The following is a 23505-nucleotide window of genomic DNA, read 5'->3' on the forward strand; positions in this document are numbered from 1 at the left end:
TTGCACAGTACACCCTCATACAAACCATATTTAAGATTTCAATCATCAGCCAGAGCTGCCTATATGCACAAATTGTCTTGTAAGTTCATTTTGTTTTGTCAAAAAGCAGTACTCTTACTTCAAAAGTCACAAAACCCATTAATCAAAAAAGGAAAGGACCTTCCAGATTTATTACAAATACATGCACACACTCTCACAGGCTTTATGGTTTTGGTTTTTTTTAAATCTGTATCAACTAATCAAATTCTGTCAATGCTGCTGAAAAGAAGTTTGTTTGTTTATTTGACTGCTAAGTGCACACACCCCCTCCCCTAACAGGACAAATTAGGAGTTAGCTAACACTGTTACTTTGCATTCTACCACCTCCTTAATACAAATGAAGTCTTCCAGTACAAGCAGTAATAGATTTTACTTATTCTAAATTAACTTTCAGGGGTTTTTATAGGAAACATTAAAAAGGGAAGGAAAAATTTCAAAATGCAGTATGGGAGTTCCAAAGTTGATAACAAGGCAGTGAAGTACAAGAAAGCTCCACTGCTGCACTCAGAGGAAGGAACTCCAGTCAGTTCTAGTACCTTATGCAGAGGGAAGGATGGGAGGATCCAGTAAGGATAAAGTTGCATTGTAGGGAAATATCAAGACTAAAAACTGACAGATTATTAAGAACAAAACAGAGTATATTCTTTTTCCTAGAATTTTAAAAATTGGTTTTTGATATGCAGAGACCTGAATTTAATTCCAGTGCAAAATGGAAAACAAATAAACCTCAGGTCTGGACCTGGGCTCTGCCATTCAGCTCTTTGTGAACCTGTACCTGCTCCACTTTTCCTTGCTTTGTCTACTCCAGCTAAAGATAATGCAGGGGAAAGAAGAGGCTTCCTTTATGTGTTACTGTGTTACTGCAACCACTGGCCAATTTCAGCTGTACAATCAAAAAAAAAAAAAAGAGATTGACACTACCACTACTTTTCTGAATAATAATAACTTCTAAATTTAATTAAAACTGCAGCATTTATTTTTAAATTAATAAGTGACTTACAAGACAGTAAGCTCAATTAAAAAATACAGATGAAGAAATAAAAGATATTCTGTCTTGTGCAGTAATAGAACATAAATTAAAATATATTAATTGCTCTATCCCTATTTTCAAAGAACAATTTTCAGAGAACCATTATTTGTAAAAGAAACTCCTATACATAAAAGTTTTTCCTATACACTTTAACAAACAGCTTGAGTGTGTAACTTCTTGTACACATCCGACTCTCACTGATTTAAATCAGTATCTTCAGGTTTTGGCTACAGGATCTGCAGCTAATTATGGGGAAAAAAAAATCCCAATTAATTTTTCGTAACAAGGCGTTAAAGCTACTGCCCTTTTTTCCCCTCAGTGTTGCATGTTGCTAAGCTGCAGGATAAAGGGCACATATACCAACTTCACAAATTACACATTCAAATTCTAACATATGGCAAGCACATTTCTCATATTCACACAAAAATACATATTATGGAATGTACAATAAATCCCCAGTGTTTAAAGCAAAATAAGACCACTGTGTCTCGTTCTTTTTCTTCAAATAACAACACTACATGTGAAACCCTGCTGAATTTAAACGCCATAGTACAGTAGATACTGTTATCACTTCTAAAGCCATGCACTCACCATGAATGAATTTGACAGAAAGACCAGAATTAAAACAGAATTTATTTTTAATTTCACTTTTTTAGTATACTGTGCTTGGAAATTTACTGGTTCAGTTACAGGGGATGTTAACTACATTTCAAACCACATGTCTGCAAAGGCTGGATTTTGACTCCTAGAGCTGCATCCCCAGAGAGTACATTTGTATCCTAGGAGGCAAGTAAAGGATTCAGACTTTATAATGTACACCAGTCACATAGTGCAAGATTACACAGATCTACAGCACTAAAGAGAGCCATCTAAGGAATTAAAATTAAATATACACTTGGAACAAGCTGTTAAGAAACTGGGATTTTTCCTTTTTGAGTGAAAAATGGTAATAAAGTAATTAAATATGCTCAGCATAATACATCACCACCGTCTGAGTCAAACCCTGTGCTTAATCATAAAGCAGTGCTGTTCTCTACAGTGCATCCCTCCCAGAGGGTGGTCTATGAGAACAGAACTCCAGAATTCCATATATATGAGCCCTGCAACATGGCAAGGCAATATATTCATGTGCAAGTCCCCAGCTTGACTGAAATGGGATTTTGAGCAAGGAAAACCTCAAGAGCGAGATCTGGGCAGAAGAAACTGTTGGTTTTTTGTTGGTGGTTTTTGTTTGGTTTTTTTTAAAACAGTTACAATATCATAAACAGCCACAATGAAATTAACTTGCCTTTATAGAGTACAACATGCTGTGGCAAAGCTACTTAGCATTTCATCAGGCTCTGAAAATCCAAACTACAGTTTGAACACTTATTATTTAAACTCAAACATTTCAGTCATGAGTTGACTTCTGCAGACATCTTCGCAAGCTGAAGTCAGAAAATATGCTGGAATTCAATGTGTATGTGCTTTTTTTCCTGAGATAAAAACACAAAGGCTTTAGGTAAATTGTACCTTATCATTTAGAGCATACCACATCATGACAATTTGTATTGTTCTGTATTTTATTTAACACAAGTAACTTTCGTTACTTTGGAAATGAAAAAGAAAAACAACTCAGGTTGGCAAACAAAATATTAGCACACACATACCAAAACATTCCTGATGTGAAATGCACTGCCTGGACAAGTACTGGATGGAAGGAATCCTGACCCTGCTGACATTAAATGGAAACTACCACGCTGCTCTGATGTGGCCTCAATTCCACCTGTTCTGCTGAAGCATCATTTTTACCAGGACAGTAAAAAGTCAATCCTTATGATATTAAAAGTTACTTTTTGAGGTGGCAAAACATTAAATACATTAGCACTTTAACTCACAATTTTACCAAAATGGTTTTTTTAGGTTGTAACACATATAGATTGCTCTACTAAATAACTACTGTTTTAGAAATTAAAGGAATGTGTGTAAAACCCTAACAGATAAAAAACAGAATCCTTGCTCTTGGTAAGAAACGTGTTTTCCATCACTCACCAACTGACATCCTTCCAGGGACTTCACCAGCTGAGCATTCTGACAGGAGAGGATGGACCCGGCCAAGTTCAGCATCACACACACTGCAGACAGCAGCATGAAAAAGGTTATCTGGAAAAAACCCCAAGCACCCTATTATTACTCACTTCAAGAGGCAAACAAGGAACAAATATAATTTAGATGTTCAAGAACTTCCAGCCTGTCACACAATTACATGGATGGCAACATTTCATGTATTTTAAAGAGAGTAGGGTACTTAATCTGACAGCATCCTTGGTCTTGCACTGTAAGTGAAAGCTAAATCAAAACTAGACATGGCTATTATATGTTTTCCTCCAGCCATTTCAAAATAATCCATTTATCTCCCACCTCTATCACATACTCTGAAAATTTAATGGGTTTTATTACCAAGCATTACTAAAAAGTAAGATTTGAAAAATGTTTTATTATAAACAGATGTAGTCTTGAAACAATTTAAATCCTTTTGATGGGGATATGGGTATCTCAAACAGGAAAAGTATTTGTGAATATCACATATCACGAGTGCCTACAAGGTGGGGAAAAAAGAATGAATAAAATTCGGGGTATATATAAATACTTGGTTTTTAAACAATTACAATTTAAGCAGCATCCTCCATATCAACTAGTCATGGTGTTAATTACTCCTTTTTTCTCATCTCAAAATATGTCAAAACAAGCATTAACCTGATTCCATCAGTTTAATTATTGTTTTATTGCTTTAAATGTACAAAAACCTGGTGCTGTCAGGGGAGAAAAATCTCAACATATAGGGAACAGCATAAGCAGTAAGAGGCTGAGAACAAACGTGTGCCTGATGTGTGGCCACCTTAAATATTCAGTGCTGACATTGCCATAACTCAACAGGAGCGTGAGTGTATTATATGAAATTAGTAAGAAATTCTGTTGCATCTCTTTTCCATATGCATGCTCACAGTTTACAGCCCTTGACTGTTCTCACAAGATGTTATCTTTTGTCAGTGCATGTGCTAGGAATATTTTTGACAACCTTAAATCCAAAATGGCTGTACATTTTTTTTTGGTGCTTTTGGACAAAACCTCCTAACTCCACAGCAGTAACCAAAGGACAGAAGCTGTGTTATAAACGCTAGTTGCCAGCTTCAGATTCTTCCAAGCATCACAGCTGACAACAAGGGCTGTAACATACACCAGGTTTATCTATTTTTTGCAGTACTTGCTCCATATCAGCATTCATTAATGAAGAAACCTCTATTGGTGTTTCCAAGGTAACCTCTTCCTCTTGTCACTGGCAAAGACAAGAGGGACATGAAACAGGCTCTTAGAATTCCTGTTCATCTGGGTGGGTCTGTGCCTCACTCTCTGTTTAGGAGTTGCATTTCAAAGTGGCAGCCACCACATGATATCAAATACTGGGGTTCTCTGTCACACTTGTCTTCCCAATTTTGCTGTTTTATGCCTCACTTCTTCATGTCCCAGGCAAGGAACTACCTAATCTGGATATGGAGCTAAAGGGGGAGATTCACGTCCTCTGCAAGCCTTTTGAAACTACCTTGCCTCTTGCAGGGCACAAAGATCCTAATAAAAAGAACTGAAGAATTTCCAATCTCTTTGCTTAATTTAGCTTCTCAGCTAAATACCAAAAAAAGCCTTTTACTGATGGAGTGGGACACATCTGGTACTCTGTTATCACAGCTTCAGAGGTAAAGTTTGCCACAATACTGGAAGCCACAACAGAGAAAAGGAGGCACAAAAGCATCAATTACCACATTTACAGACATTAAAAAACATGTTCAGTGTGCTTCATTATTTTATCACAAATCAGTCTTTTCTAACACTGGCACAGGTGCAGCAGTAAAAATTAACACATCTGCAACCCTCGGAAAGAGTGGCCATTGTGGATTTTGATGGAGCCCCAACATCAGGCTATGAAACACTGTAGATTAAGTTAGATATACATTATTTACAAGGTCAAGGATGGCTAATTTCCAAGCTAAAATTTTCTTCAGAAAGAGAGCTACTAAACAATGTATTTGGTCTGAGAGCTCAGTGTGACATACTGGAAGGAGCAGTATGAAACTACAAGGAAAGAGTATAAGACACAGTCAACCAATGATCAAGGGCAAAAACTTAGACTGAAGTGAATACAGAAAGGCAGATATTGAAGGGCTATGACACCTTAATGCTGATTTAAAACTACAGCATTATGTTCTTCACCTTTCTAGTGACAACATATAAACAAGCTAAAATATTCCTAGAAATCAGCAAGGAGCATTAATGCCACATAGCTCCAAAAGTCACCAAGAACTCATACATGAACAAAAAGCAAAGCCCATGGATTTATTATGACTTGCTGGTAGCAGAACTAATTGGAGAAGTCAATGCTTATATTTTATACAAAGGACTCTGTAGAAGAAATGTTAATAGGACTTCCTATTTAAATGTTACCAGGGTCCTAAACAAATTCTACAAAACTAAACAGTTTGGGTGCAATGATTTAAAATTATAGACAACTCACTATGTGGGATGTCATCTTGCACATGGACCCACACAAGGCTCCCCATTTTACTCCATTTCTGGGATCAACTTCAAGTATAAATATGCAGAGCATATCAAGAGTGGGTCTGCATCTTTGCAGTCCCAACAGACCACACCACACACATCTGCACAGAATGAAAATATCAGCACTTTCCATGCCTTGCAAGGGAGAGCCCAGAAAAAGTGCCATTCCATAATGAAAGAAAAAAAAAACCTAAAAAACTTAAGCACTAACAGGTTATATTATCTTTCCATTATAAAGGAAGTTGCTTGTAGTTCTCTCTTGAGCATAACTTGACCTTTTAGAAAATTATTAGTATTCTCAGAATATTTATGAACACTTTTTCCTTCCACATTTCTTAAATGTAGATACAACCCTACACCTGCCTTCAGAATGTCCCAAAGCAAATCATCTTAATTTTATGGATACCACCAAAAAAATCAAAGGGATTTACAGAAGCTGATATATTCTCTGCCCTCTGTTCTTTTTCATCACTTTCAATTTTGCCTCTTAATATTTCTCTTTTCTTCACAACTGGCCTCAAGTAATTTATTCTCTTTTGTTTTTTCCATAAGCTTTAGACTTCCTTTCATCTTCTTTCCTGAAGGCACTGTTAAAACTGTATTACCTGAAAACCCAAGAACTTTAATCCTTGAGATAGCTGGCTCAAAGCACCTTCTTGCCCTTACTGTGTCTTTCACAATTTGTTCTTGAATTGATAGGAGGCAAAAAGGGGAAAAACAAATGCACCAACTTTAGCACGCACTGCAGTTTGTGACCTGCAACATAAGACATTAACAATTTAGATTTTCTGTCCATATGCAGCTTTCTACCAAAAACTGCGGCGAGAGCAGCTCTGAGGAGGAGGACTTGGGGGTGTTGGTGGATGAGAAGCACAGCACGACCTGACAATGTGTCTGCAGCCCAGAAAGCCAGCTCTGTCCTGGGCTGCACCCTGAGCAGCGTGGCCAGGAGGTTGAGGGAGGATCCCCCTTCCCTGGAAGTTCTCAAGGCCAGCTGGATGGAACTCGGAGCAATCTGGTCTAGGGGAAGCTGACCCTGCCCATGGCAGGGGGTGGAACAAGGTGACCTCTCTCCCAACACAACCCAACCCATTCTATGATTCTGTGTCTTTCACAAATTTATATTAAACCCTGTTTTGCCAATACTTTTGATGGGCATTCTTTAAGTGACCCAAACCACCCACTCACTACTGCACATATACACACCAAGAGCACAGTAAAAAGGAGCAGCACACATTACATTTTGAAGAAATACTTGCTACTACAAGCAGGAAGACGTTTCTACATGCAAAATAATTAAAGTCCTCCAAAAGAGATGTAAATATTGTATCACATGAAACCTTATTTCTAAAAACAACATTTTATTTCATTCGTCACACTTTCATTTTGGAGATATATATGAAACAGGATTGCTTCTTCATTGCTGGCATTTCAATCAGTACTTCCCCTGGTGGTTTGCAGTGGTTTGATAGTCAAGACATGAACACTGGGAGAAAATGTTACCCTCTGTGCTGATGAAGCATATTACTCAACTCTCCTGTGCAGGGTGCTTTGAATGAAACCATGCATTGCCATGACAGTCTGCCTTCTGTAAATCTGCCAATCCTCTGCACCTGTAACACTGTGTCTGCCTGTATTTCCTGTTAATTCCTGTCCTGCAGCTCCTGAAAGGTCAGAAAATCTCCTGGAATGAACTTTGGTTCACACTGAAATCATTTGCAGAAAGCAATTTTTTTGATACACTGTACTTTGATACGAGGTACTACAGGTTTCTTTCTAATCACTTTAAATATGTGTGGGTATATTCAATGAGATTTAAAATACATTCCTTTTAACACACGCATTTCTTATTCGTGAAACAGCAAGAATAGCCAGAGGTAAACATGCTTGGCTCTATAAACCACTGTATAAGTAGATTAAAAACTTGCCCCAAGGTGTTTTGCTCCCAGAACTTTGTCTTACATGAACTGCAGACAGTAACATTTATTGCTATTTGTGCTACAGAATTTATAGTTTCCCTGACAGAGGTGTAGAAGGTTAAACACCAGAAGCAAACCTGAAAATTTATCACCACCAAGAGCTATGAAGCAGTGAGATCAGCAACAGTGCCAGGACTAAGTTAATGCAAGATTATCTGGGGTACAGCCAGAAGGCACCTGTTGGATCAGCCAGATGCTGAATGCTCATTATATATTATAGGTTTAAATAGATAAACATATAATTTTAAATGAGCCCATTTTACACCCTTACTAAACAGAAATGGCACTCTTGACTCGTGGTTTGCAAGTGTACAAGAAACAACAAAATTTATCTTCCCATTATTTGCCTCATAATAGATTTCTTTTTCTTGATTTCTCAATGCTTGCCAAGAAGAGACAGGATGAAAAGTGTTGGCATTTCAGATCTGTTTAATTCAGTATTCCCTGTTTTTTGCCTGAATTAAAATAAAGATTTGAACAAAAATATTTTCTCTAAGTCTAAAGCAACATTGTATATTAAATAGGCAGAAATACTCCCTGTAGTGTGGCACAGCATCAAGCTAAAGATTTTAATGCTTTTATGTTAGGAACCATAAATTATATCCTGTTTTATTCTAAATTGTATCAGCCTGTTCAATTCCTGTCATTATTCAATTAAATTACATATTCTCCAGATTAAATTCCTTTTGACTCCAGTGAGGCTATTTAACTTTGTAAAGGAAAGCTGAAATCTCAGTATAAATATTTAAATCCATGCAACTATTTCTAATTTCAAAGCTAAATATTTCAGATGAAAACTTCTGAACTTGAACTTGGTGTATGGGATTTTACTGACTCTCTTATGGCCCTATTAACTTGCTTTCATTCAGAGAGATCTTGGAATTTAATTAATTTCTTATTTGTTGCTTGGTTGTATCTTCATTTCTATATTTTTATTAAAATATTCTGTGGAAAATTCTAACTTCAAATACAATTTTATTTAAGATTATAAACAATGCTACTGGTTTCAATTTACAAGAAAAAATGATGCCTCCCCTGACTGTATTTTGTTTACTGCCAGAGTAGCAATCAGCTTCCAGCAAGAGTCAGCACGCTGTAGCTTTGGGGAATTATGTGAATTTTGGTAACAGCCCTGTGGGCAACAGAGAGGGACACGGGGTGTTTGCAGCAGAATTTGCATCACACAAAATAACACCTATTTAAAGACCAGAAGGAGCAGTTTGGTTTCCTCCTGTTTCACTGTGCAGCAAACAACAACATCATCAATAAAGTGAGGGGTTTGTAGCTGCTGCCAAGGCTTTCCAAGAACCCTGGAATCCAAAATGCAACCTTGGCTCTGTATAAAGGAGCAGAGTGACAGACAAATGCAAAGATGCATTTATATCAAAACAAGTCTCCTAATATCTCATAATAGAAGGTATTCAATACCTCCAAGAAATTCCCTGTCAGTTGAAGCAATGGGCATACAGACAATTTCCTCAAGTGGGATCAGATTAAAAGACAAAGTGAGTGCAGCACTGTCACATTCTACACACAGCAATAGGTGTTTGTTATTTCTGTAATGCTCTGTTACAGCTCCAGCAATTACACTGTTTATTGTAGTATCTTTTAGGAAACTGTAAGAGGGGGCATGACTTAGTAATAAAGACCTTGTGCTCTCAGCTCAGAAACATTAACCAGAAGTTGGTCAAAAGTAGATATTTCAGCATCTACTAATTTTCTGTTCTTTGTATTCCAATTAACTCTTTTAGTATCTACACCTTTCTGAAACACAGAATATTCTGAGTTGGAAGGGACCCAAAAGCACCATCAAGTGGCCTGCAGACTATATAAAAGAGAAACAACAGGAGCTATAACCTTTTTTTCCAGATAAAATTCAGGCTATCTCTTGAAGCATTCAAATAATGTGACACACTTCTAACAGTAATTGTAACAAAAACAGTTTGCAGGTAATTAGTTTCAGAGCAGAGAACAAGTTTAGGTTTTGTCTGATAATCTATTAGAAGGACAATGGGGAGTTGCCAGCTAATATGCTAAAGAGGCTAATTTGAAGTTTGCTACATGAAAATAAGCAATCAAAGCAATCCTTCAATGATCTGTAGTTAATAGTGCAACAATACAACCTTGTCATAATAATTTATTATTATAAATTATATCATATAATAATATAATTTTTACTGTGTGTGCAGTCAAAATAAGTCATTTGGACAATTTTTTTTATAGTAGCTGTATTGTCTAATTTTTGTCACTGGCATTTACATTTATGCATGACTGCTCCCCTAAATAAAAAATCCACATACACGAAACTTACAGTGTTATTTTGAAGGGAAAAGAAATCAAACACTAACCTATATTAATACTACTCAAAATGTTGTCAATTTGAAATGCTTCAAAAACAACTGCTTCAGTTGTACAGTCGGGTGGAAAAAGAGGAGTTGATAAATAGTGTGATAATAGGAACTTCAAATATAATGCTTTCTGAATAGAATTTTGACCACATAAGCCAGATCTAAAATTTGCAACTACCTCAGCCATATTAGTTTATTTTTTCCTTCCAACATACACTCAAAGGAAGTAAAAACTGAAAGTCTTTAAAAATTAACAAATAAGACACTGTGTCTCAAAAATGTTCCATAACAACAGCAGAACAGGAAAAGAAAGCTGATGTTTAGGGTCTTCAGACATTTAGGATGCTAGGAATTAATTAGCTAACTTAGCTTTGTATGCAACAATCTATATTGAAACAGATAAATCAGTAAATAAAAATGAATACATTTTCTTCAACAATGTGAGTAGTCTAATAACTTTTAAGAAAATCTACGTAAGACTGCATTTATGCTTCCATAGCAGCTGCCTAATGGGTTCATCCACCTAAAGAATACATTACTTTTTGCAAGTGTCACATTGCAGGAAGGATTCACCTCCATGCACGTGTCAGTGAAATGCTATTCCAAATAAATTAACCTTCCACAACATCTGTAGCAGGATTCCCTGAGGAAATAAAGGCTCGTGTTGTCCTGCTGACAAGGACAGGCATCAAAAGCTCTGCGAGCAGCCCTTCCTGGCAGAACCATAATGAGACAGAAGCAGGATGTAAAGGTCACACACACACATATTTTGCATCTGTCTTTCCCAACATATTAATAGCAATTAACTACTCACTTGCAATTATTCTCATTAATTAACAACTGCGTGGTCTCTCTGAGCCCTCGCACACCAGAACTCTGACTTTCATCCCTGAGGAAAAAAATTCTGCCAGGTGAGCAGGGTCAGGAGCCACAAGTGCTGATCTCCACCAAGAGCACAGGAGCATTTTCAGTATCAGTTTCTGAGGTGAGGCTTCAACGTGGGCAGCAGCTCTTTCCAATTCAATTGCAATGTAAACTTGCTATAGTTCTGGCCATTTCAAGAAAAATGGCACACACATCTCCAAAGTAGACTCACATTAATAATTTGATGGAGATCCATCAGTAAATGAACTTTAGGATCTCAAAGACCTTTCCTCATATATCTGAAGTAGAACTTAATCCATAATGCTGTTGCAGGTTTTATAGTATTTGTAGTAAGGAAACCCAAACACTCAATCACACACATGTCTAGTTCAGGATCTAAACTGTGATTTACCTGGCAAGCAAATCCCACTGAAATCAAAGTATTTTTCTTCAACAAGCAGAGGATAATTAGATTCCCTTTGGGTAAGAGTTTCCTTCCATCTGTCACACAAATAAAACTAAAATCACATGAGTTTTGATTGAGTATGCGAGCACAAAGAGTGAAGTATCCATTCCCAACTCCATCACACCTCAAAATACTTTATATTAGTTCATACAAATATTTATTCTACTCTTAGAAACACGTCAAATGCAGCTCAGCTTATCTCGAATAAATTTTTGAAGCTAGTGTTTCCTCACCATTTGAAAACAAAATACCAAGTTTAACAAATAGCTCCCATGTTGCCCAACTAGCCAGCCCCAGTGATACGTGACATGGGATTCATTTACCAAGGAGGAAGAAGAAATGCTGAAGCAAACCCGACTCTCACCAAGAAAGAGTTGAAGAAATTAGACTGTGCAAAGGCTGCCAAGAACTCCAGGAGCAGATGGGATGCAGCCTGCATTTCTAAACGAAGGAGCAGATGAGATGAAAGAACCATCAGCAGATATATTTAGAAAGCGTGTGAGAACAAGGGAATTAGTGATGGGCAGAAGAAGAGAGGTGAATGTAGCACCCACAGCACACTCCTCATTGCAAGCAGCAGCAGCAGCACTGGGACTGGAGCTGTGACAGTTCCCTAGGGCAGGAATGTGCCAGCAGGAGCTGCTGCCATGGCAACAGGATGCGATGGCAGCAGATGGGGAGGAGCAGGGGCTGGTTTAGGGTAATTATGAAGTGCTTCTTTAGGAAGGGGCAAGTGTTATACCCCAGCAGGGTTTGTCTGTCTGCAGGAAAAGCTGCCTGTGGTCTTTTTAAACTCTGTCACTGGGGATAACTAACTGGCACATGGATGCTCAGCAGAGGGGTCTGGATTCTCAAGTGAGTGACAAGTGGTGGCAGCTGGGCCCAGGAACAGGCAGCCTTGGCCAAAAGGGCATCAGAGAGATGCAGACAGAGAGCCAGGCAAGAGAAAGCTTTAAGAAGTGTTAAGATATAACAGAGGGTGTAGCACGTTCATTCTAAAGAGATGCTTCATCCTGGGGCATCTTTTCTCTACCACTGCAAAGATTTCCCTGATTCACTTCTGTTTCCATCTCAAGTGTGTTTCTTACTCACCCAGTTCACAATTTACTGGGCAATTCTTCATTTTGTCCCCCTCTTCCTCTTCTGTCAGGTCTATTCTAATGAAAGAGCACCGGGGCTAGGTTTTTCTGGCAGTTGTTTCATGATATTAAAGACAGAAGGGAATCACCAGTCTAAATTAAGAAAAATCAATAGGCAGTGCACATTTTAAAAGCTAAATGGATATATTAACTTGCCTTAAAAAAAAAAAGAACATGAATGCAATAAGCGTTTACACAAATTCAAATTACAAACTTTGAAGACCACACTTTTCTGACCCCCTCCTCCATCCAACAACAGACATTATTTCATGGCCTAAAACAACAGTTCATACATTGGGAAAAGACCTCTCAGGGCATCAGTCTGAAAGAAATTTAAAAGAGAAGCAGCATCAATGAAACATAAATATATTTTAAATCTACTTTCAAGCTGATGTAACCTGGAACACAGTTATCCCTAAATACACTAACCTCACTTCTAGATCCTGTCTCAGAGATTTTTAGCACAACCCCAGCCATGCTGTAGCAGTGTGCAGAGACTGTGAGTTTGCAGTTTGGTGAGCAGAGCAGTACAGCCACCTTAGTGCTTTATACACCTAACCCTCAGGGAAGGGAGAACAGGAAGGCAAGAGGCAAAGAAAACTTAATTTTGTCCCAAGTATAGGAAAATAGTATTTACAGCTACACTTTCATCACTGAAATCATTCAGAACCAAGACTGAAACAATTCAGAACTAAGATACAAATCTATTGCAAATCAGTTTTATGGTTCCAGTGGCACGCATCTCTGAAACATCAGAGATCCTGTTGTATGATTTCTTATTGACATGGTTTTGGTCCACTTCTGTCTGGTCATCTACGTCCTATTCTCCTCAAATCTTCTGATGTCTATCTTCCTCATGTTACCAGACTCACATTTCAATTTCTCCTTCCTGTCCCAGTCCTCCACAACTCTTTTCCCCCTGATTTAGCATTCAGCTCCTCTGAGTTTGGGTTGGTTTCCTTCCATGCTCCCAAAAGAGGTCAAAGAAAAACACTCTGCTCTCGATCCCAAAGCCTGGGTTCACATCAGCTCTGATAAAAATTTACAGCTTTACACCTGAAGAGCTACTTTTTGAATTAGCACTGGATTTCCTTTCCAAGCAGAAGTTATTTCAGCCTCCCAAGTTTCTTTTTGACAGCAGCAACACCCAGCATTCAACCCCTGCCCAGCTCATCACAAACTGAAAACACAGGTATGTGAGATGCACTTGTTCTCACCCAGTGTTTTGTTCACCTTTAAACTAATGCTTCAGCCTCAAAGAAAGTGTTTGTCTAATAGCAGGGTTCCTAATGAACATTTTGATCAAGGAATTCAAAGAACTCTCATGCTGAAATGATACTGCAGAGTGATCAAGGGATCTGTTAAGGCAGAGGGATGTTCTGCAGCTCCTCTCAACATCACACAGGTATCAAAGTCAGCAGTGACACACGAGGGGATGGCTGCCTCACACTGCTCTCATCCCACGCTGTGCATTCCTTCACGTGCTCTTCTCTCCTGCAGTCCTGACCTCTTTATGCTGACTTTGCCTCTCCAACCCATTGATCATTTTATTCCAGGAACCAGACACCAAATCTCTGCTTGAGGGTGGGTACCAGAGGGAGGACAACCACTTTTTCTTTTTTAAAATTCAAATATTTCTCTCAGATTTCATCTGAAAGGAAGCTGTAAATTCTCTTACAAGAGTTTTAAAAAACTTCTCTCACCCCTTAAGCTACTCTAGAGCTCAGGTTAAGCAGCATGGCCAGGAACATGTCAACATTCCACCTCAGAAAGCAGAATATAGGAAACTTACTGTTATACAATACACACACCCTCTCCCTCTCTCTATATATATGTACACACACACTAATATACTCTATATATACACTAATACATTATTTCTATACATTTTAGGTTTCATCTGTTTCCTGAAGTTTGGTTATTCCTGCTGTAGTCTGCAATGATACTTAGTGAGAGGAGATAATCAATGAGGAAAAACATTTGGACCAGTTTTACATATTCATGCATCTTATGGGGCAAGTATATGTGTGAATGTATTGATTTAAAATTATTAGCAATTTCACTTTTCAATGTAGATATTTTTCTAATGATTTTTACAGAAAAAAAAGAAAAATACTCAAGTCTGAATTTCAACTAATTCAAGTTTTTTACTGGAATTCTAGAAAGAAAAATCTCTCATTTTGTAACAAACACCAAGCTGACCCAAGATGAATATTTTCTTAAGAAGTCAGTTTTTGTAATTAATTGAGTCTTGTCATGGGTGCAGCCTGAGACTTTGCACAGCAGTTCATCCTTTTGCCTGATATGCAGGATGAACTGCAGCTATTTAGGACAGCTTCTCTAATTTTCCTAAAATTAAGAAAATCCTATGTGCTTATCAAACAGAAAAAAGGCTTGAAATGATTATTCATTTGAAGGGACAGCACATTGAGTTATACATGCACTGATTTGCATGTTCACTGGTGCACAGAACTGGATCTGGAATGCACATTTCATAGCAAATGCTTTTAAATAGCTACTCTGAGTAATCAAGATCATTTATTAATAAGTAGTATTACCTTGTGCTCACTGACATTCACAGACATTAAGAAACTCCACATTTCAGTTCACTGAAAAAAATATTAAATCTATCAGTTTATTGTAATAACTTTCAGTTAGAAATGTAAAAATATTTTTCTGGGGTCACCCAAATGCCAGATGGCAACAGAGAAGCTTTCAACTCAATTCAGAGGCTGAATTAATCTCCTTAGCACAAACAGATTTGCAATTACCATAGATTAGATTGTAACAGAAAAATAATCTGACTGCACAATTTAAAGGTTTTTTACAAGACAATTCAGCCTCAGGTGCTCCACAAGCTCTCTCTCAATTTTCAGACACTTCCATAAACCAGAAGGAAACAAATTCCTGCTTTAACACTGCATTTTAACACTAAGCAGTGGTAGTGACACAGCCAACACTTGGTTTCCAAAAAAGGGACCCTTGAGAGATTTTCTGAAAGCACTACCAATACCCTGAGATTTCTAAATGAAAACAGAGAAAGCTTAATGAGGAAACATCTGAAATATATGGAAAACACTGTTCAAAATCAATGTGTGAGCAATTTAAGTATCTCCTTTGCCTGAGTGTTTCCTCTGGTAAATGTAAATACAGGTTTGATAACAGACACTGATTCCTTGCATGTATAAAGTATTTTGGCAACATAAGCAACTGATGGCTAGGAGGTGACCAAGAAAATTCAGATAAACTACCAAAAAACCTGGTGAATTTTCCAGATGATTAAGATTTGCAAAGACACTCGAGCAGGAGAACTTCTAAATGTCCGCACATTAATATTGCAGTAAAATGTCCTCAGTACATACACACTTGTAAATCTTGACTGAATGCAGAATACAAAACAGCATTCATACTAATAGCTTATAAATACACAACTACTCTCAGTTTTGACTTTGGTTCCAAAGTGTTGAACTCTGCAACAACACACTCACTTCTGCACCAATACTACATAACACACTTCTAGTATGATACAGCCAGAAATTAATGGTTGATGAACAATCTCTGTTCAATGCTTCTTCAACTTCCTCTTTTTGCCTGCAGAAAATAATACATTTGCAAAGAAAAGACCCCGCATCTGTGGGAAAACCCTGTATGATTACAGTGCTGAGCAGGGCACATCCAGCAGTGTGGAGGGCTGACCCTGGCCAGCAGGAAAGCACCACAGAGCCACCCACTCACTGCCCCCTGCAGCAGGGCTGGAAGGGAATTAGAAAAGCCCAAGTAAAAAAAAAAACAAAAAACCCAAAAAAACTACAACTTGTGGATGGAGAAACAGGAAGGAAGAAGCCAAAGCAATTGATGCTGTGTGGGAAAACCAGAAAGCTTTGATACTGCACCAAGTGCTGCTCAGCAATAGTCAAAACACTGGTTATTATAAACCAGCTTTAGTCACAAATATGCAGAAAACTGGCACCTTAAAATATTATCACAGTTTCACCAGTTTTCAGGACACCACAGATGTTGCATGGTTTAATTTTATATAGCTTTATTCATAGCTTCAAATGATAAAGCTATTTATTTATTTTTCTGCTATCACTCTCGGCAATGCCAGATTTTGTAACACACTGCAACAAAAAAGACACATCTTGTAATTGATTGTCTAGCTGCTTATAGTACTATAAAATAGGTTAAAAGGTAATTACTGACCATATGTATTTGGCATATGTGTTGTATAAACAGATCAGGAGAAACATGGCTCATTAGCATGTTGGTGGTACTCTGAGCTGTGAGGTTGTAAAGTTACACATTATTGACTGCTAATCAGAAGAGTCACCCTGCACACGTGGGGTCCAACTGCTCAAAGGTATTTACAACTCAGCAAGGAAAACAGCACATTTTGTAGCCACTGCAAAACCACTGCACAGGTTAATCACACGCAGGAGTGAAGAACACCATCCCTGTCCCCATTCTTCAACTGGGTATTGTATCACCACCAAGGGCCAGTGCAGGAGATCAGAATCTAAATCAAGAGCATTAAGCTCACTCTTGGAAATAAATAATTTCCTAGAGCAGATTTCAGGAAGATGAGCTGTTCTGCAAGCATCAACGTTACCATTACTGTTTCCTCCCTTTTATCTTTATTTCCTTGAATCACACTGACCATGACTGCCTATTTACATTTCACTGAACGAGTCGATATTTGAAAGCCCAGCTGAATTTAAACATGCAAGAGAACATTCAGGAATCAGAAAAGACACGTCTCAACAGACCTGGATAACATTTCTGATGTGGGAATATTATTTATTCCAATGATGTGAGTTCTATGCCTACTGTCCGAGTACATAATATCAAAGATATACCTGCAGTTCTAATCAAGCTTATTCTTATTAGTACAAGACTTTTCATTTCATACTGCTCATTATGCTTTTTATGCCAGGACTATCTTCAGGACTATGTTACTAATATTTTGTGTTACTCTGTTACACATGCACACTGTTTCAAAGGCAATGTTTGCCTGCTCACCATCCTTATTGACACAGTCACCACGTGTTTTTAATAAGCTTGATTTCCATCTAATTCTGCTTTACATTAATAGGCTAACTGAAACTCTATTAGCATGCACACACAAAGAATGGATTACTCTTCATTATTAAGTAACTACATGAATCCCACAACAGAAATAATAATGTAGGTGAAAATGTTTCTGCAGATGAAGACAAACAACTAATTTGGAATGGGCTTTTTTTCCATTCAGATACCTGCTAAAAAGATTGCTCTGCAGTGGATTTTTAGGCAAATTAAGTTAAATACAAAGGTACAAGCAGACCAACAGTCTGTTTGTGAGACAGTAGAAAATTACTATTTTCACCCAGGTAGTTTATACATTACAACTTCAAAAGCTTCAAACTTTTTGTACTAAGTGTTTATAAACATCAGGATACACAACAGCACTGCAAATCCTCCCCACAGACCATCAGGCTTCTCTGTAAAGGCAAAAGCACTGGGAGTTGCTCACCACAAGGGACAGGGGCCTCTTCCATGAAACAACACCAATGAGTCCTGACAGCAGCACCTGGAACAGAGAGCAGAGTTACTGAAGAGGCATGAGGGTTATACCAGTGTCATTAAAAACTCAGCAGGTAATGAGATCAAGTTCATACACAGCCATGATATGTATTGCCAGAATGCTGGAACCAAAATACTAAAAATAAAATGCTTTCCTTTTATTCTCAACAAAAAATAAACAGAACTAGTACTAAGCTGTTTTTAAACAAATTTCAATCCAGCTGCCAGATTCACTCAGTTGTGATCAGACCACAAGAAGTCATTAAAACATTTTTTCTCTCCCAGTCCCAAATGCTATCAACACTAAAGGAAAATAAATGTTTTGGGCAAATTTTCTTGTGATCTCTTACCACAATTGAAAATTAGCTAAAAAAGGGGGAGTAATGACAGAACAATCACAAAATCATCCAGGTATCCATATAAATTAGCAGAAGGGTTTTTTGTTGTTTCACCCACCCAAACAACCTCCCCATTTGATCATATGTTTGAGAGAGGACTCATACATTCATTAAAACTTGGATTTAGCATACAGATACATTACTCCCTATACTACAAACCAAAAGCAAGCAGGATTCAGACCTTTATACATTTAAGCTAATCTTAACGTCTAATCAATAACTTCTATACTTAGCAAGTCACCTTTTCCACTCCATCCTGCTTTCCTAACAATCTTTTGGGTGTAAAAATAGCAGAGCATAATAAACAAAAATGCATCTATATCTAGCCACTGCAGAAGCAATGTAACTGTACTGGGAACCAGGCTGGAAACAATCCAGTCTAGTGATGCTTGGTGGGAACGTGGAGAGGAAGCTGTTGGTTATCTGGAGCAGCTGCACTCTGGAGTGCTGAGTTTAAGTTTTCACAAAGTCTAGTCTGTGGACACTCTTACTGTGAGCATGTTTCAAGCATATTTCATAATCTGACAATATCCACAGCTGCAGCAGCTGTTGAAAACATTATTCAGAAAGACAACATATGAAAATGCGCCTTTTTGGTATTTCCTTTAGTAGCTATGCCATTAAAAAAAGACCCCTCAAATTAGGGTTTTTTTGAAACTTCAATGTTAGTTTCTAAAAGAAGTACAAACGCAACAGCTGGGAGATAAATGCACAGTAAATATGAACCAAGACCAGCTCATGGATATCAAAGACTGTCCAGATAATGCCTACATGCAAATGTGCATAGTTTGTATTCCACACCATTTCCTGCAGCAGAGAAGTTACACACTTCTGGATGTTGGCCAAGTGAAGGAAAAGTCGAGAATTCCATCTTTGCCATTAATTAAATGTGCTCACACAGCTATGTTAGCTTATTATTACTGTATGATAACTTGGCTCTGGGCTGATACTCCTGTAACGTGGAACTGCACTCAGAAGGTAAAATGACAAGGTTAGCTAGTTTATCTGCTGGCTAGACAGCAACATGCTCTCAATTAAATAAATGGGCTGGCTGAAATGGTGAGGTTATTAAAAAAACCCTTTAGGAAAAGAAAGAAATTGCATTCCAAACCAGAACACGTATTGATACATAAAATATTTGTAGGTAAATCAGTTCTCACCAAGTCATATGGTCAGAGCCAAGACACTGTAGTGCACTACCTACAAGTGCAATCTTCCTTTTCTGTGTGACCTCCCTTCCATGAATTAAACCTCTACCCCTCTTGTCCTTTCTGTGGCATTGCACAGGGTGCAAGAAGGGAGCTGGTGCCTTTTGTTCAGCTGAACTACAACTGTGTTTGACCTTTAGAGAGGCCTTGTTAGACGAAAGAGGTACATGTGTTTTGGTTTGGAAAAGGAGAGCTTCATGGCACTCACTGTACTGGCTCTCCAGGAAAAGGTCAAGCACAGCCAGGCCACTTGATAAATTTACACTGATTATAGACACAAGAACTCCCACATGTTTAATATTGGCATTATAAGAGGCCACCTCAACAATGCCGTAATGTAATTTACCAACCCCCATTAATCCCCTGTGTCAGTCACTGGTTACCCAAAAAACTTATTTTGCTTTGAGATGCATCTACTTCCAGTGCCAAGTACCCCACATTAACCCACAACGTGCACAGCTACGTAACTAGGGACAAAATCACACAGAGGACATCACATAATGACATTTAGTTAGAATACACCAAATTACTATCAAAATAGAAATCTACGGATTTCTTTTGGTATTGAAGATGACCAGGAATTTAAGAAAAAAACCAAACCAACAAACCCAAACAAACAAACAAATAAAAAACCCCAACCCCCAACCAGTCTTAAGGTTTTGTTTTCTCTTCAGTTTATACTTCTTATAAATACAACACTAACATTAAATACAGGGAGTAGAAACCCCACTTTATTTCTATACAAAAGTAGCAATTATCTGAAAAGTAGTATGTCATTTACAGGCCCAAAATATCTTACAATAATCACTCAGAATATTCAGCAGCTCAACATTGCAATCCATAAGGCTTCTTGTGCTTTTCAAAAATCACTACATCACATGTATTCTGTGCACAGGATTTTTCTTTCTTCAATAAAAAGTAAATTGGAGTTTGAGGATTTTAACAACCCCTTAACATTGGCAATGTGTTTGGATTTCAGAACCTGCAGAGTACATTTATCTGCTACCTTGGACCCAACTTCCATCTGCTGAATTGTAGTGAACCCTCTCATCACATAATAATTGAAATAAATGACAGCTACTAAAATCATTCCAAAAAGTAGCTTTGCCAGATTCCTTAAGCAGAATACCCACAGATATATGTAGATATATGTAGCTGCTGATTACCACAATGCTGATGCACAGAGTACATCAGTACTGAATACATCAGTGCTGACTTCTGCAGCATTAGCAATGCAGTAACTCAACATGCATATGAAAACTCCATTATCATCAGAGCAAGTGGTGCCCATGCATGACAAAGATGCATTTATTTTAACAGGCACACACTGAGGCAGGACAAAACCAGAAGGTAAAATGACTTTCCAGTACAGGGACTGCAAACAAAGGATTAGCCCTTGATGGTGTCTTTTCCAGCATTTTGCCTTCACAGTCTGGTGGATCCCTAGAAATTTAGAAGGCTCTGACTTTGAATATGGGAGAGATCAGATGATGCAGTTTCTCAATGTATGTTAAATCATCTGCTTTCCACGTCTCCAACTCCAAAACGGCTCTTGTAGGTAATACATTCTCTAGTGTGGTTCCTTTTAATTCTTTTATGAACTACATAAACCCTGTATTTATATAAATATTAATTAAAGCCACACTAAGTATAGTGAAACACTATCAAGGCACAAAACAACTACAGAAACTTAAAATTACTTACATCTATGTATTAATTAGCTTAATAAAATGATTTTTTTTCATTAGTTCAACTTGGGATCTAAAAATGGTTTTCTAGTCCAATACAGAGCACGAGTTACAGAAAACTCCAAGTTTTATTCCCTATTCTTATTTCTGCTCCCTTGCTCAGCCTGGTACAACATATACCAAGTGATTTGGTTATTTTCTACCAGTTTAGGGGTTAGTCATGTTTTCAGCTTGTAAATACAAGACCAATTCTCTAAGCAATGGATTCAGTCACATGAAAATAAGCATAGAAGTTATTGACAGTAATTGCAGAAATTCCTTCTCAGGCCTCTTGTAAGAACTAAATTTATGTGCTTACAGAAATCCGTGTATGTTTTCAAAAACGTGTGTTGTGAAGGAAGGTAGATAACCCAGAAACCAGAGAGCCTGCTTGTGACAACACATCAGTCAGACAGCACCAGGGTGGGCCAGGCAGGGCAGGCACAGCACAAACAGGCAGGTGAGTGGAGAGGGCAGGGCTGCCAAAGGGAAATCCAGCACCACCAGTGCTTTCTTTCAGCAAAGCACAAGAGCAGCTCTGCTCCTGCACAAGGGCCTGAAGCCACTGACACTTCCCAAGGCTCCCCTCTCTGGGCTCCAGGAGCACACACTACTGCAAAGATTAATTTTGTCAACTCAAAATTGGAAGGGCAGAGTTCAATCATACCTCAACAAATAATATCCCCAACTGCAGTTAGGTTTAGGTGTACTTCAGAGAGTCTAAAACAATGGCTGAAATATCTTCCAGGGTGATGTTTCTGTGAAATCTACCATAGCCCTTGTAAAAAGTAGAGAATTATTAAACAGAATGCAAGCATTAAATACTGTGTGAGTAATGTCACAACTACCATATACTCAGAGACTATGAAAGCATGACACATTACTACCAGAGCATGAAATCTTCTTATAATAACACACTCTGCAGCATCTGTAATCCATTAGTGCAAAATGCTGGTAAAGTTAAATACACACTACAGGAAAAAGAACTGTGCTGCATGGGAATTAGCCGAAAAGTGACTGGAATAGACCACCAGTAATATTACTCTCCATTCCAGTTCCTGGAAAAACAGGAAGGATGAAAATCTCTTGGGGTGAGGGGGTATGAATGCATTAACAAGTACCAGAAGAATAAAAAAGTTTATATATTTCCATATGCATACACACACATAAAAACTGTATGGACAAATACAGAAGAACAGTGGCTTGGTTTTGGAATGCTCTTCCAGGAAAGTCATCCTAAAGAGTGGGTGCTAATAAAAATCATAACATTACACCATATTGAAAACACTGCAAAAATCAGTCATGGGCTAAAGAGTTTTTAAAATAGTTAACATAAATATTTATTAGCAAATACGCAAACTGACTGTTCAACATGCAGCTATCACTAGAATCCAGGCACTGCTCTCTCATTTAAAGGCTACATCCCTATAAACACAAAAAGCACAAGTGCCACCAGACTGCAAACACAAGTGAAAGATCCGGACACTGAAAGAGAAATACAAGCAAGTCAGCAGCAACCAGAAAACCACAATGATTTAAGCACAGTTTTGTGCTACTTTATAAAAAGACTCAGTGTGCTCCTGACTCACAAACACTACATCATAGCTCAGTCGCTCTCATTTATCCACTGTGATCCTAAAACTAATCTCATTCTAATTGCCATGGAAACAGGAGCAGAGAAACAAAATCCCTTGGTGCCCCACAAGAACAGGACAGTAAAATTACCTATACATTGACACAGCTACCAGACTGTATTAAGAGCACACAGTTCTGATCTCATTTTAAGCTCTAGGGTGAGGAGTTTTTTTGTCTATGTATTCTTGTCAAATATTCTCCCTACCCATCAGGAATCTGCTTGTTATGCTTCTGCAATTTGTTTCTAAAAGGAAACAATTTAACAAAAACAAGCACTGATGGAGCACATATCCATCAGAATAGTATATTTTTCAATTATAAAAAGCTTTATATGTTCTGTATTTGTTACTCTTCTGAGAGGTTCAGAACTGTTATGCTCAACTTCACTAAAATATGCAAACTGTATTAAAAGCTATGGAGGGGGATTTAGATAAGATATTAAGCACAGAGCTGATATGTCAGTGACTCACAATAGAGTCTTAATTCTAATCTGGTTTTTATTAAACATACTCACAGAACA

At 37.9% G+C, this 23505-nt stretch overlaps 1 protein-coding gene and 1 long non-coding RNA gene across 13 annotated transcripts in view; both read right to left on the reverse strand.

Moving 5' to 3' along the window:
- ENTREP2 (endosomal transmembrane epsin interactor 2) overlaps nt 1-23505 on the reverse strand; it is an 85277-nt gene that overhangs the window by 34280 nt on the left and 27492 nt on the right. For 9 of the 10 annotated variants that reach the window (XM_064389156.1, XM_064389154.1, XM_064389153.1 and 6 more), the window contains exons 2-3: nt 17968-18024; nt 3101-3211 (exon numbers count right to left, since the gene is read on the reverse strand). In XM_064389156.1, coding sequence (XP_064245226.1) covers nt 3101-3211; nt 17968-18024 — 168 coding nt within the window. Of the gene's footprint in view, nt 1-3100; nt 3212-6264; nt 6383-17967; nt 18025-23505 lie in introns of those variants that run through there. The other variant, XM_064389158.1, reaches the window with a different exon arrangement.
- LOC135280520 (uncharacterized) lies at nt 7116-11909 on the reverse strand. Of its 3 annotated transcripts, none has more exons than XR_010347416.1 (4): nt 11871-11909; nt 11681-11757; nt 11263-11351; nt 7116-7323 (listed from the first exon to the last, which is right to left on the reverse strand). It is a non-coding gene; the product is annotated as an uncharacterized LOC135280520 (long non-coding RNA). The 3 variants fall into 3 exon arrangements; XR_010347415.1 differs by having other exon boundaries at nt 11263-11368; XR_010347417.1 differs by having other exon boundaries at nt 11640-11757.

Source organism: Passer domesticus, chromosome 14, assembly GCF_036417665.1.
Source record: "Passer domesticus isolate bPasDom1 chromosome 14, bPasDom1.hap1, whole genome shotgun sequence".
Lineage (NCBI taxonomy): Eukaryota > Metazoa > Chordata > Aves > Passeriformes > Passeridae > Passer > Passer domesticus.